This window comes from Lolium perenne, chromosome 2 (genome assembly GCF_019359855.2).
Source record: "Lolium perenne isolate Kyuss_39 chromosome 2, Kyuss_2.0, whole genome shotgun sequence".
NCBI classification, from domain to species: domain Eukaryota; kingdom Viridiplantae; phylum Streptophyta; class Magnoliopsida; order Poales; family Poaceae; genus Lolium; species Lolium perenne.
Window position 1 is genome coordinate 115,937,998 of NC_067245.2, and position 15,221 is coordinate 115,953,218.

General features: G+C 41.9%; 1 protein-coding gene across 1 annotated transcript; it reads right to left on the reverse strand.

Moving 5' to 3' along the window:
• Nucleotides 1-12,586: 12,586 nt before the first annotated feature.
• Nucleotides 12,587-14,972, reverse strand: LOC127330207 (serine carboxypeptidase 1). Its single transcript, XM_051356494.2, has 8 exons — nt 14,600-14,972; nt 14,292-14,399; nt 13,890-14,164; nt 13,550-13,810; nt 13,318-13,424; nt 13,129-13,215; nt 12,953-13,058; nt 12,587-12,859 (listed from the first exon to the last, which is right to left on the reverse strand). Exons 1-8 carry the CDS (start codon nt 14,970-14,972, stop codon nt 12,704-12,706), a joined length of 1,473 nt encoding a protein of 490 aa, XP_051212454.1. The 3' UTR covers nt 12,587-12,703.
• Between the last annotated feature and the right edge of the window lie 249 nt (nt 14,973-15,221).

Below are 15,221 nucleotides of genomic sequence, written 5' to 3' on the forward strand. Positions count from 1 at the left end.
AGATAAACAATTTACAAGTTTAATGAAATATGACACATCACCTCTTATGTGTTATGGCCATTTTTGCAAATCTTTGAGCAAGACCATTTGAATTGGTTTCAATGGTTTGAACATGTTTCTAAAACCAATAAGAATCACATTAGAGTCAACAAAAGTCAACTCAAATGGAGAGAAATCAAATAGGGAGAAAATCCCCAAAATTCACTCACATACACTTAGCCAAATTTGCAAATCTTCAACCAAGGCCACCATTGCTTGATCTATTGTTTGTAAAACTCTTATATATGATAAACAAACACAATTGCATCAAAGAAACCAAAATCAAATCAAAGCAAATCTCAAAATCAACATACATGTGATAATGGTCATTTGGCCATTTTATAAAATGTTCCTCACTTTACCCCTCTGGCTTTGACTTTTCTTCAACCAAACTTGGTCAACTATTGCCAGGTCATCCAAGACCATGTCAAGGTGAACAACTTTCATGTTGACCACCATACCTAATGTTGACCAGGTTGACCAGAATGAATTTGACAAGTGGAGACTTTGAAACTATGTGAAGATGACCCACTTTTTGAATTGTTGCAAATCTTCACCAAATTGACCACCACCATCACCATTCTTTCTCTTTAATAATATGTTTGAAGTTCACCAAAAAGAATTTCAAAATTCAAAACTTTTTCTCATGCGGCCATTGTGTCGAACACACAGCGGCAGCATATAGCTTTTGTGTTACATCTCATTATCCAGTGGTTCTTAGCCTAAACCTCTTTTAGCTTGTGATGATCACACTCCCCTGCAACCCCTGCATCAATGCCATGTACTTGCACCACCGTTTAAAGTGAGAAAAAGACCTAAACTAACCATGTCGTGCACCATGCCGGCCACCCATGCCATCCCTCTCTCTGGCCTTCCCCTCTCACTTTCACCATGTCACAGAGCTTCCTCTACACACAAGGACAACGCCAGTACCAAGCCACAGCTCGCCAAACCACGGCATTGGCCAGCACCAACACGCCCAGCACCATGCTAGGACGTGCCAAGCACGCGGTGACCACGCTCTGGAGAGCGCCAGAGCATCTCGCGCCCTATCAACGTCGTCCTCCCCCTGCATCCCTAGGCCTGTGACGAGAACCGCCACCCGCACCTCTACCTCGTAGACGCACTCGATCGACTGCGGCTGCCTCGTCACCGTCGTCCTCGCCGGAGAAGTACCGCGGGTACTGCAATGATCACCGCACGCGCCCGAGCAATCCTATCGCGCCCTGGCCGCGCTAGCTGTACCTTGAGCATCGCCGTGATGCTGCCTACCCGTAGTTGTCCTCGCCTCGCCCTTTGGCACGCCAGAACGGCCGCGCCATGGCCGCCCCTTCGCAGCACCCACGGAACCCTCGCCCTCCTATAAAAGGAGCACTCCCTCGACCCCATCTCTCACACCACCTTGCTCCCCTCTCACCACTGAGTCTTCCAGCACCACTAGCTCATCCAATTAGCGCCGTAGTCACCCCAATTTGAAGATAGGAGTCGCCGGAGCCCGCAGATCGCCGTCGCCGATTCACGCCGCCCCGAGCCTCGCCGACGGTACCAGTCGCTTCCTCGTCCACGCCAACGTCGACCAGCACCCAGCAGAACCCCGCGGGAACCTCGGTACGCCCTCCGACCCCCTAGTCACGCCGTGAGCTCGTCGGAATCCCGCCGGAGACGATGGCCTCTGTGAGCCGTGGATCTCCTCTCTAATCCAAGGTTCATCTCGCGCGTAACGTTTCGCGTGGCTAAGCGCCACTGACGGGTGGCCCCCACCTCGTCAGGCAGCCCACGCGCACCAGATGCGTGTTGGGCCACGTAGTGTTCGTTTATTTTGTTTCGGCCCGTTAGATTTTCCCGCGTGGCCCAATAATTCAAATATGATTTAATCCATTTAGTTCAAATCCAATACTGCTGCCAAGTTCAAAATTGAATAGTTTGAAATCTACTTCACCAAATTGAACAAATTTTATATATTCAGAAAGCTAATGAAATTATCTACCCAACGCCACTGGCCTCGTGTCCAAATTCGTAATTAAAATCAAATGATAAAAATAACAAGGCAGGGCCTTTTCTAACTTCAAATAAATATTAAAAATTATCTATAAATGATTTTGAGTTGATTCCAACTCTAATAAATCACACTTGACATGCTCTAATTGATTATGCAAAGATATGGTATAGTTGTTTTGCATGATCATGGACTAGATCCAAATAATGACTATGGAGCCATTTCTAGTCCATTTAACACATACACCTAAATTTATTTAAATAGTATGGGAGCTTCTCTCTCATTTAAATGGTGATCCTAAGTAATTCAAATAGAGGTACTGACCTTGGTCTAATAAGTCTCATGCTTGGTTACTTAGAGACATTAAATCATTTCCATGCTAGTATTAAAATGCATGAGGTGTAACACCTCATCTAAATCATTTCTCAAGTAATATGAAGTAATGGGTTGACCTTTATTTACTTAGGCTCATACTTGCTCACTTGTAGAATTTAAATCAAGATAGTATTTAATTTTGCATTGGTTATTTAAATCACATGAGATGAGGAATCTCATTTAAATCATTTTCTCAAATGATAAGTATGAAGAGGTTGACTTTGGTCAACCTAGGTCATATATTATTCATAAGAGAAATTAAATCTTAAGAAGAATTCAATGAGAGGAAATTATTTCTCCAAACCAAAGAGAAACCCTATTTTCAACTTTCAATGAGAGGAAATTATTTTCCTAATGTTAAATAAAGAAACCCTAGCATAATTTGAGAATAAATGTTAAGTAGTGATGCTAGATCCTTTGTGTGAGCCAATAAGGCTAATTAAGACTACTTAAGTGTTGTTTGGTGATTGTATCCTCGTATTCGTTTATAGACGCTAGTACCGGAGACTATCAAGAGGAAGAGGTCTTCTACCAAGAGGAAGAGCAAGAGAACTTTGATCACATCACCAATCAAGGCAAGCTATTACCAATGCAAACTATTTTGGTTGCAAGTTTATATTCTTGCAAAGTGCAAAGCTCTACAAGAGCAAGGCACCATTACTTTTTACCTCATGAACCTATCCCAAGTTTTTACTTTACAAGCTTTACTTGATTTTAATTATCAAAGTTACTTTTGGTTTATGATTCACTTGGTTGAATTATAGAGTAGTACAAGAGCATCACACTTAGCCTAGCAAGCTCCAAGATACTTAGCACCCCTCATAACTAGATGCTAGTGCTCAATATTAAAAGTGACTACTCTATTTGGGAACTTGTGAATGGAAATGACTTTGAAAACCTTGGAATGATGAGTCATTCTATTGAGAGATTTTAAAGGTGAATATGACTGGTGAATGACTTGGTGAATTTTACCAAAAACACTGATGGTTGGGTTCGGATGCGATACCATTCCAATTTTACAAGTACCCCCACAATACCTGAATCTGGGTAAGGCTTAGCTGGAAACTTATGTATTTTAGTATGGGTTCCCTCTGAACCAGCGTCATCGGGGTTATGCTGGGGGCTGCCTCTACAGAAGGAATGATGTGAAATGACGTGAAATGAGGTGAATGTCCGGCCCAAGCCCTGTGCAGTTCCCAGGCTGACCGCGTGTCTTCACTGGGAGGCCAAGCTCATGGGGAGAGGTGCCCATACTAGAGTATGTAAATGAAAGGTTAGGATTGGTAGTTCGCGTACTGCGTACGATAAATCAGGGCCAGTTACCCCTGACGAACTATTGCAATTGTTGTGGCACAAGAGTACAACCTCTGCAGAGTTAAACCTATTCGAATAGCCGCGTCCGCGGTTATGGACAGTTGGAAAGGCCATACTGTTCCGTCATCAGAACTTTTCTAAAAATATGAATGGTGACTTGTGATTTGAATTGAAAGGTGACTTTGACTTTGAATCACAACTGAGTTGTGGGAATGACACTAATGTTCCCACTTGAGTTAGTTGAGCAAATGAAGGCTTTTGATTATTAAAGTGTTTACGAAATAAAACTGGCTTTATGCAAATGAAATTAGAGCTTAGAACCCCCTTACTATAGTTGATAGTATTTACCTTAGTATTAGTTTGCGAGTACTTTAAAGTACTCATGGCTGTGTCCCTGGCTATTCAAATGGCCAGACTATGAAGACGAGTACCAGAACCCGGAAGAAGGACAGCAGGACGTCTACGACAACTAGGATCACTCCTGACGTCAACAGTTGCCTGTGGAATAGATGGACTACTACTACGCTACTTTCGCTTCCGCTATGTGTTATGTAATGAATAAATAGAACTTCTATTATTGTAATGAGACTGGATCATGTGATCCTTTATTTGTAAGACGATTATGTGTTGTAATGAATGATGTGTTGTGATATCAATCTATTATGTCTCGCAAAAATAATATTCCTGGGATTGCGAGGAATGGCATAATAGGCATCTGGACTTAAAAATCCGGGTGTTGACACAAAGTGGGGTATCATGCTGAAATTGTCACATATGACCATAATCACATGTGAGCACAAATTTGATTCAAATTTGATTTGAATTGAGTTTGATTGTTTCCAAAAGTGTTAATAAGTGTTTAGTATCCATTTACAACTAATGGTGCAAACAAAAATGGTCTAGGTTAATGTTTTGCAAAAATGGCATAGGCCATATGTGTGTGTGGAATTGATTTTTATAATTTCTTTTCCATTTTCTTTTTCTTTGACTTTGGATGATAAAGTGATCATTGTTAGGGTTTTAGAGTAAGAGTAAACACATAAACTAGCATCATGGCAAAATCACACTCAATTAATTAATAAGGTGAGCTATATGCATAGTCCTATATGATGAGAAAAAGTTTTTGTTGGCTCTAATTTTTGGATTCTTGGAAACTCTCTCTTGTTTCTTTTATTGAAAACTTGGGATGTTACACGGCCTCCGTAGGGGCACCAAGAGTGGTCTTATCCAAACTAGGAGTACCAACCTCAGTAGTGGTGGTATGAGGGATAGGAGGTTTATTGGCTTGCATAAATCTCATCATCGTCTTGTAATATCCCAGGTTTAGAGGCTACAAAAAGAGAGAATATAGATGTGTGCATTACATTCATGCATAGAAAATCCGGGGAATTTTCGCGCTTTCAAATAAAACTTGTCACAGTAACTGAAGTTTCACTTGACTTGATAGAATTGAAGTAGCTCATCAAGCCAAGCACTATGAACCTCAATGTCACCTTTGCTAAACCCTTGTTTTGGGTAGACATAATTTGATCCATAGGTTGGATCAAAAGGAACTAGAACTATTACACAACACTTTAAGTGAAGATCAAAAACCAAATCATATAAAGGATCATAATATGGTATTCCTTACAACAACACATTCTTTAAGAATCAAACCCTAACTTATTAACACTTAAAAGTTAGCAACTACCTTTGTGGAAATACTTTTGTACACCCATGCATGGGTGTGGGTGTTTTCGTAACCGTTCATTTATTCCTCGAGATTCGTGCCCACCATAGTATATGGAAAGATTCCTTTCTCTCTCCTCTTTTTATCCGAATCTCAAAGCACAATGGACGGTGACGGAAACACCCACACCCATGCGTGGGTGTACAAAATCCACTCTCACTACCTTTGTGTGTAATTTTATTCACTTCTAAACTTATTACCAAATATGGTAAACCACAAGGTCTTAAGTGCATAAAAATCACACATTCTTATTTATATTATAACTTATTAAATATATGGAATCTCATAAAACTAAATCAGTTTACATTACGAGTTATAGTTCAAACTATTTGAATAAAACTAACTATGAGTATTTTGAAACTCATATGCTCATGCCTTGGTGAAATCAAACACAAACTATCCAAAATTTAGGAATAACCTTCAACTTTGACCTTTTGACCAATATTATAATATAAATCCCATCATATATGATATGGTGCATTATCCACAAGTATAAAGGCATTCACAAGACATCTAGATACAAATGCCACTTGGCTATCCAAAAAAAAATCATATGGGAGGATAAAATCCATGCCACATAGGATGAAAATATCTACATGACTTGCATTCCAAGCTATGACACCTCATGCTCAAAGGATTTCTATGCATGGATGAGGGCATGACAACCAAGCACCTTACTCATCAAACCAAAACAAGAGTCACCCACCTATGTGTCATGATACTAGAGCTTGCCTAAGCCTATAAAAGGAGTCACACCCTTCACCCATTTGATCATCTAGTAACATGCTACAAGGAAACCAAAACCTTGAGACCTTCCATACATTAGATAGGATCATGATGAAGAAGCTAGAGGAGGTGGATGCATACCACAAGATGCAGGTTTATCAGATTTCCTAAAGAACAAGCTACAAAAGATACCAAGGTAGAAATCCTAGGCAAACCATATATTTACAAGTCATATCATCATATTTTGAGTAGAGCCCTAGGATGTGTCAAAGTATTGAGAAGTGAGATAAGTTATAATACTAACCATAGCCATGTTCATACAAGAATACAAGAGAAGAACTAATCCTAGTTGTTCTAGTCAACATTTGATCTTGGAGGTGATAACCTTATTCCAATAGCAATACCTTAGGAAGCCAATTCCATAAACATCACAACTTGGTATTGATAATAAACTGTAAGAATCTAGGATGAGTGCGATGAGAGGAATAATACAGAGAGATTAGTGAGGAATAAGTTGATCATGTCTAATGCACCGCCATGCTTTGTAGATATAGAAGATAATTTAAACTTGATGTTATAAGCAGATATCATCCATCACATGAAATGATAGGTATACCATTAGTAATAAACCTTAGACCATTCCTCATATCTTGAGTGGCGAATAATGGCATTACACTTGAAACCTTGCTTATCCAAACACTTGAGACAACTCTAGTATTGGCTTGATCCAAGAGTCTTATCAATGGTGAGGAAGAGCAACCCTAACCAATTAATAATGGTGTCAAATCATACCTATAGACTATGACCATATTTCAACCCTAGTTTGTGAGTCACTTGGGATCATAAGTAGAACCTACCACACCTCATGTCCAGTTATGTTTCAATTAGTGAAACATAAGCAAAACCCTACACCATTTAACATGAGATCCACTCCACATAAAATATTGTTCCCTAACTTGTGTATCATGGATCACAAGTATAAACCCAAGCCATATATACCTCAAGCTTAAATGCCAATTAGGTAATTGTAAAACCAATAGGAAACCTACCTTTCCATTTAGTGGCCAAACTTGTTAAGTATCATACAAATCAAATATTCATTACATGACTTATGAAAAATCATATGATGTGTCTAGGAAGTTCAAATAAATGTGTTAAGTAGGCATATTAATAACTTTAGAATAAACCTAATCTAAATTCCAAGCCCTTAGAAAAATAAGCACATAAAATCATGCTCAAAAGATTATATTCTCAAATAACAAACCAAATACTAATATTAGTCTTGTAAATTAATTCTTTACAAAAGGGAATATAAAATAAAACTTTTACTTATCACGTGGTGATGGCATAAATCATATCAGAATAATTTTGAACTCCAAAAGCATAAGAAATTGAAATCATCATTCTTCGCATACCTATTTAAATATCTAGCCACAATCAAAATTTGACAATTAAATTTACAAAATATATAAGGTATTTTTTGACCATCACTATTAAATTCTAGTGGAAATAAATCCAGCAGTAAAAAAACCTACAAAACAAACCAGAATCTAAATTAGAATTCAAACAAAAAATTCAAAACAAAAATTTAAAACAGAAAATAAAGCAAGGAGGTTAATTATGAGGAAGCTGAACAAAAAATTCAAAACAAAAATTTAAAACAGAAAATAAAGCAAGGAGGTTCATTGCTTCTCGCTGGGAGGCTATGGAATTTGGAGATCTTATGGAGGTTAATTTTTCATTGCACGATGCACAAGGCTAAGGATCTCAAGGTCAAGGTCCACCCTATACCCCCTGGTGTTTCTACTGCTGCACATCGGGATGCTGAGGCTTCTTTACCTCCTAGTGATGACAAGGGCTGGATGGCTCGCATGGCGGCAAAGATTTCCCGGATGTTTGTCCTCAAGGTTGACATAAATCAGCGCCAATACCAAGCTCACAGGGCATGGAAGATGGACAAGAGGGACACCAAGCTGATTATGAGGAAGCTGAACATTCCAGTTGAGGATGGATCTGAGACGAGCATCACTCCTAAGGAGGAGTGGTTATCCAAGCATGGGAATGTGACTGCGTCTGAACAGCTTGGGATGCCTGGCCCCTCTCTCTAGCATGTTGATAGTGATGCAGAAATGTCCGATCCTGAGCCCGTCGAGTCTGAAGATGAGGATGAGGAGCAATCTTCTGATGATGCTGAGGAGTCCGACGAGGATTGAGTCTCCATGGGACGTTGTAGCATCGCTTCTTGTCTCTTTTTGGCATTTCGATGCCAAAGGGGGAGAAGAAGGTCTATTTAGGATTTGTCACGGGTTATGCAAGGGTGAGACACAAGCATTTGCCTTTTGTGATTCCTTAAGAGCTTGTGTCCTTTTTATTATCAGTTGTGTCGTGCTTGAACAATTTGTTGCTTATCTCGTTTAAAACTCTGTTCTAAGTGTGGAAGTGAGACATATTAGGTGGAAGACATATTATTATTATGGATTTCGCTATCTTTAATGGTTGAGATTGCTATTATGGATGATTTGATCTATATATCTCAAGTTATCTATGTCTTCATCTCACTTGACTGATTTATATGCCTTGAGACATATGGCTTTTGGATATATACATGGTTGAGAGTATACTTATAAAATGGCATAGTCATCATACCTCAACTTGTATCTTACTATGTCTCTTAGTCATGCAAATTGTTGAGATCACCTTGTTTCATATTTGTTTTGTTGAAAGTTCTCTATACCTAATGTGTGCTCTTGTATTCAAATGCAAACATCTTATATGCACACATTTAAGGGGGTGGGGGTGCTTTTCATATCTTGAAAGAATGTCTTTTATATCCGTTCTTGCAAAATCCCGATATTTTCATCAAACACCAAAAACGGGGAGATTGAAAGAGCATTTGATGATCTCTAATATTTTGTGTGTTTGAAGACAACATCGGTGATCGTTTAATACGTTGCTAAGTGTTGCAGAGAAATTACGTAATTGTTTATCGACGGGTAGTCCCCGGGAAGCAAATATGAAAGTCACCAATTTTCCATGCATGTCCCAAATCTGGGCGGCGCTGCCACCGTTCATGGCGGCACTGATACGGGGCGACTTTCGGTCTTCACCGCATCATGTGCTTCATCGCCAAGACGACACGCTAAGGTGAATCTTCTCCTTTACGCGTGCCTCGAATCGCCTATTTGGGACGATATACTACTTCATACCCCGTCATATCTTGATGATAGGAAACCGACGACAAGTACGGGGAGAAGAGAGGATGCCATGGAGACCCGAGGACGCAAGGCCGATGTCACGAAAGCATGGAAGAGAAGGAGAAAGAGGAGCTGGACGCTCCAGGCCGGAACTTCCGCCCACCACCGCCGGAACTTCCGCCCAGATTCCATCCAAGACTGAAGATGCTCGCACTGAAGAACTGCGACCGGAACTTCTGCCCCTCATGGCCGGAACTTCCGCCCCCGACCGGAACTTCCGCCCTCAGCGACCGGAACTTCCGCCCTGTCGAACTTCAGCCAGATCTCAGCCCCTTTAGCTTGTAACTTACCCCTTCGGCCCCCTACCTATATATTGGCACCTACCCCCACCTTCTTGAGGGAGAGATGATGTTTAGATGAATTGGATTATGCCTCTATTATCCCTTAGTGGATTTGGGAAACCCCCACCTTAGATGATCCATCTATTGTATCCCTCCTTATCCGGATCTTTTCCATTCTAGTAATTCTATCAATTGAGAATCTCTTGCTTTGCAACTCTATTCTTAGTTGGTCTTTTACTCTTTGGACTTCTATTTGGATTTGTCGATCTTTTGCAAGAGATTCTACCTTTGGTCTTTCTCTCGCACTTCTATCGAGTTGGTGGTTCGGGCCAACGAGGATAACCGATTTGTGTGTGTGCGTGTGTTTGTATCGTGTTCTTCGCGTTCATCCACTTCCCCGCGAATCCCCCTCCGCAATCACACTCACCCGGGTCAAACCGTGAAGATTGGGCACACCCCCGGGCTTAGCCCGCATCAGGCACTGCCGCTGATAATGGAGGCACTGCCGCTGATCTGGGCGGTACTATCGCCAGGGCTGGCGGCAGTGCCTCTGTCCCTGGCGGCACTGAGCTTGGACGGTTATGTTGGGCGGTACTGTCGCCTATGCGATCGGCACTGGCAGTGCCTTCCGTGATCATCTGCATCGAGCAGGCTCTGGACTTCCTGCCAGGAACGATACTGTCGCCCGTCCTCGGCGGCAGTGCCGTTGAAGATGCTCCAACGGTCACAATCTGTTGGGTGGTATAAATAGGACCTTTCCCCTACCATGGAAAGTTGCTCAAACCCTCATGTCTTCTTCCACCATTGCTGAGCCACCAAGAACTCGAAAATCATCAGATCTCCTCCCCCAACCACCCAAATCTCTTGAGCTTTGGAGAATCGAAGGAGAAGACTCCGATCTACATCTTCACTGAAGCGATTTGCATTTCTCCCTCACTTGTTTGAGGGCCCCTTTGCTAGTGTTCCATTTGGAAACCCTAGTTGTTTGTGGTTGATTTGTTCTTCTTCTTGTTGTTATTGTACCGTTACAGATATTGGGAGCCTTCAATTCGGTTGTGGATGTGTGCCCCAAGAACCTTGTAAAGGTCCGGTTTCCGCCTTGTGGAAATCCCTTAGTGGAAGTGGGCTAGACCTTTGTGGCGTTTCTCACAGGAGACCTGGGTGAGGCCTTCGTGGCGTTGGTTAGGCATTTGTGGCGACCACACCCCTCCAAACGTAGACGTATTTCCCCTCAAAAGGAAGGAACTATGAGAATCATCTATGTGTCTCTGCGTGCTCCACTCTCGGTTATCTCTATCCTTGATTGAATTATTATATTTTGTCTAGCTATATCTTGCTTAGTTGTATACCTTATCATGTAGGTAAATTCACATAGTTGCATATCTAGAGAATTTACCTTTGTGTCAAGCCTAAATTTTAAAAAAAAGAACTACAAAATTGCGTAGCACCTAATCACCCCCCCCCCAGGTGCGGCATACGATTCTTTCATCATGCCACGAAGATATCGTAGAACACGGATGAGGTGAATATAGTGAAGGGAGGTGGGAATAGAGATGAACTGATTTAGAATATGGAAAGGATAGGAGATATCTAGACGAGTGAAAGTTAGATAGGCAAGGCTCCCAAACAAGTGATGATAGCGCGCCGGATCAAATAATGGATCATCATCAGAGGCACAAAGGTGAACATTATTGAACTCCATAGGAGTTCGAAGGCGCGCTCATCACCAAAAGAAACACAAGCAAGGAGGTCCTGGATATACTTCTTCTGACAGGGATATAGAAGTTTATAACCCATCGGAGGTAGAGAAAAATTTAGTGCAAAGAAAGTAGCGTTAATTAATATACCTGAGATTGTTGTGTAGGGAAAAAATTAAGTTAAATTCGAACAATAGACAAAAGTGATATTTCTTGATTTTTTTTTGTAGGAAATGAACAACAAACATGTCACAATCATTTTTAGAGGAAAATGAGTTAAAAATTATGGCCCATGAAAAGTTTATTGCGCGCCAGATCTCAATAATATCAATGGATCTGTGTATCTAGAAATATCCGCCCCGTTGACATGGACATAAGGGTATTTATACCCGTAAGTTACACGGGCCGAATACCCGTGAACTGACGGTTTGGGCATGTGTGGATATTTTTCTCCATGGATATCTACTGGATACCCATCTAACGGGTGGTAGCCACATGTGAATTACTCAAACTTTGTACATAGTCTTAATCCAACTTTCACATAACCAAAGCCCCAAAAGTCACCTAATTGTGTTGTATGAGAACAAGACGATTAAATTCTGCTACATGGAGTTGTGCGTGGATGTGGGGGAGGTCTGCCCATCCAAACCCGTCCGCTTGCCATCCCTACACCAAATATTGACTTCAAAAACCCTCATCACATACAACTGGATATAGGCACATGGAGTAGGTTGTGGCAATCTCACACACCACAACATTAATGTAACATGCGTCACATGTATTTAGGGAGCAACTCACGCTGTTGTCATGTGGATGTGGTGTGTGAAATGATGAGCACAAAAATGACTTGCATATGACCTGAACAATTAGCAAAACAGTTTTACTCCTAGTGCAGCGGGAACACGGCCCTTCTTGTAAAAAATATATGATCGATATTACTTTTAATTTTCTTCCTTATAATCAACCGAACTCGTTTTCCTCGCAAAATAAGCAAAATAACTGATTTTGGCAGAAAATCATCAATTGGCCAGGAACTATGTATGTCTCAGGAATATAAAATTTCATCTGTGACCAATAAGTAGTACAATTGAACCATAGTATTTTTGCTATTAAAGTTACATCATAAAATCCTCAGACAAATCCATGCCCATTCACAGGGGCATGAACCTCGCCCAACTGTTGCCGGATACAAGTGAATGTTACACCAAAATTAAGTAAAACAACTTTTGAAAGGAACAATCAACTCATAGGGAGCTGCAACTCATTATTAACGTCACAACACTTGTCATGGATCACTGTTGTTCGATGTATGGTGGGAGCACCCCTTGGAGGAAAAAGCTCAACATTATCAAGGCTCTCTCGGGCTGGAAGGATGGAACCATATGGCCAGCTCCTCTCACAGAGAGAAATGTAAATCCACCGGCGTACTGCTGAACATATCCTCCCACCTGCAAGTGCAACCAGTGAAGTCATTAGCTATTTTCGAGGTGATCTATCATATGTGTAGATGAATAGAATAGTTTGGAAAATAGGGGAATTACCTCCTCCTTTGCTGTCCATGGGCGCCATGAAGTGGTGACAGGGAGGGCAAGGTCTTGGATAGTATACCTCGTCCCCGGAAGCGGACAAACAGAGTCGAAATCACCACTGCAAAAATCATTTGCTACTTCAGCACTTGTCAAGTTTGAGATAATATCATACAGTCATGAAATGTTACCTGAATATCCAAACGGGAAGTTTGCTCTCAATTAGAAATTTGAGTGTTGCGAGCATGGACATTGGCGCATCTTTCCAGTGCAAGTTCCTGCAAACATGAGATGAGATTTGGACGTGTGGACGAAGAAACAACACGAATTGGTAACCTATAAGTGCTGCAATGGCGTCCAAATTAATTCATGGATCTTACGTGCAGCTTTTCCACTTTGTCGCTCTAGCATGGAAAGCATTCTGCACCGCGGGATCATTGAGATAGGCGTTTGTAGGATAATCACTACATGGATCGTATCCTGCTAACTGCAATTTGAAAAGATAAAAATATGGCAATTAGCAATTCAGAGTGGCTACTTCTAATGGATATAAGTAATACTTTTTTTTTTACTTCTTCTATTCAAGATAGAAAGAGTTGTTTGCTGTCTTACATAGCCACTGGAGTAATACGTTCCATTGGGCCCGTCAAGGCAAACTGGAGCGTAAATGTTGTAGCCATCAATGTCGCCCGGTTGGAAGCCATCCAAAGCACCACTGCATACTGGCTCTGAGTACCATTCCCCATCCACGCTGTCGAAGTCGCAGTTCTTGGTCACATTGGTGTAGACCTCGTCGGACATCACCGCGTGAGTCCAGAAATAGTCGACTGCCCCCTTAATATTTCTGTTCATGTCAAGATATGGATTCCCAACCTGCAAGACAAAAGGAGACCCATTATTACTATCGCTGTTCTTAACAAGATTTCTTAGCCTGTAAATTTGACGTACGTACCAGGATTCCCTGCAGGTTTACGATGGTTCTGTTGTTGTAGGTGTTGTGGAGCAGGATGGTGGCGGCGAGCTCTGGCACGTAGTGGCCGGCGAAGCTCTCCCCAGAGATATAGAATGCACGGTCCTTGTACTCTGGGAACCTCTCCAGCCATTTCACCAGAAAAACATATGCATCATCAGCCGTTCTCTCGTCTCCGCTGAGATCATAGTCAGAAGACGTGTTCGAGTAGGAGAACCCAACACCAGCAGGCGACTCCAGGAAGATCACGTTAGCGACTGCCATTATTTATCCATAAGCAAAGCATTAGAGTTGTGTCCTGTAACTAGTGATCTATCCAACCTCCCATGGGAGGCACCTCCCCCAAATAAGGGGAAGAATTAACTGGTGCAAGCCAGAGGTTACCATTGTTCCAGGCGTTCACGTTTCTGGTGAGCGTTTTGTTGTCTTCGGACACACGGAACGGGCCGAGTTCCTGCATTGCCCCGTAGCCGAGCGACGAGCATCCTGGCCCTGTGGATGGGAATATTTACCTAATTAGCTAAATAGATGTCTAAGATTTATCTAAATCTAGATGTATCTAGACGCTATTTAGTGTCTAGATACATTCAAATTTAGATAAACCTTAGGCATCTATTTATAGACGGAGTATTTTCAACTATGCAAGTGCACTACAATCCTACAGAAAAGAGGCAGCAGTTTATAATTCTTACCTCCGTTGAGCCACAGAACGAGTGGTTTCTCTGCAGCAGCGGAAGGTGCTTCGACGAGGTAGTAGAATAGTGCGCGGCCATTTTCCTCGTCGACGGTCACGTACCCGCCATACTGGTTGAAGTCGACGCCCTCTGGCTGCCCAGGCAACCCCGTGATCTTGTCGGCTTCCTTGTCAGATACAGAGCTCACTGTACTCAGGCTGCTGGCAACCCTGTCAGCTATGTTACGCACTTTAAACGTGTCGGTACTACTGTCGGTCTTCTTCCTGGACGAGATGAAGGCTCTCAGCTGAGCCTCCTGTGATGCATTGGCGTGCAGCTGCAGTGCAGCCAGGCAAGTGAGAAGCAGGAAGAAGAAAGAAATATTCTTCATCTTTGATGTGAGGGTTGTTGAACTCTGACTCTGAGATGAGAGCTATCATTGGCATGCAGGGTTTATATAGGAGCGGGGATAGGGAAGAGAGCAGTTTGCAACAGGATTTCTCATTGTATCTTTGGGTACGAACAGCCGGACAAGTTTTGCCGGCCTGCAGCTGTGCGCTTGTATGTTTACCTTCTTGTTTTCACTCATATCTTGCGAGGATAACTGTTTAGCCAGTGTTGTTCTTCATGAAGACAGCCA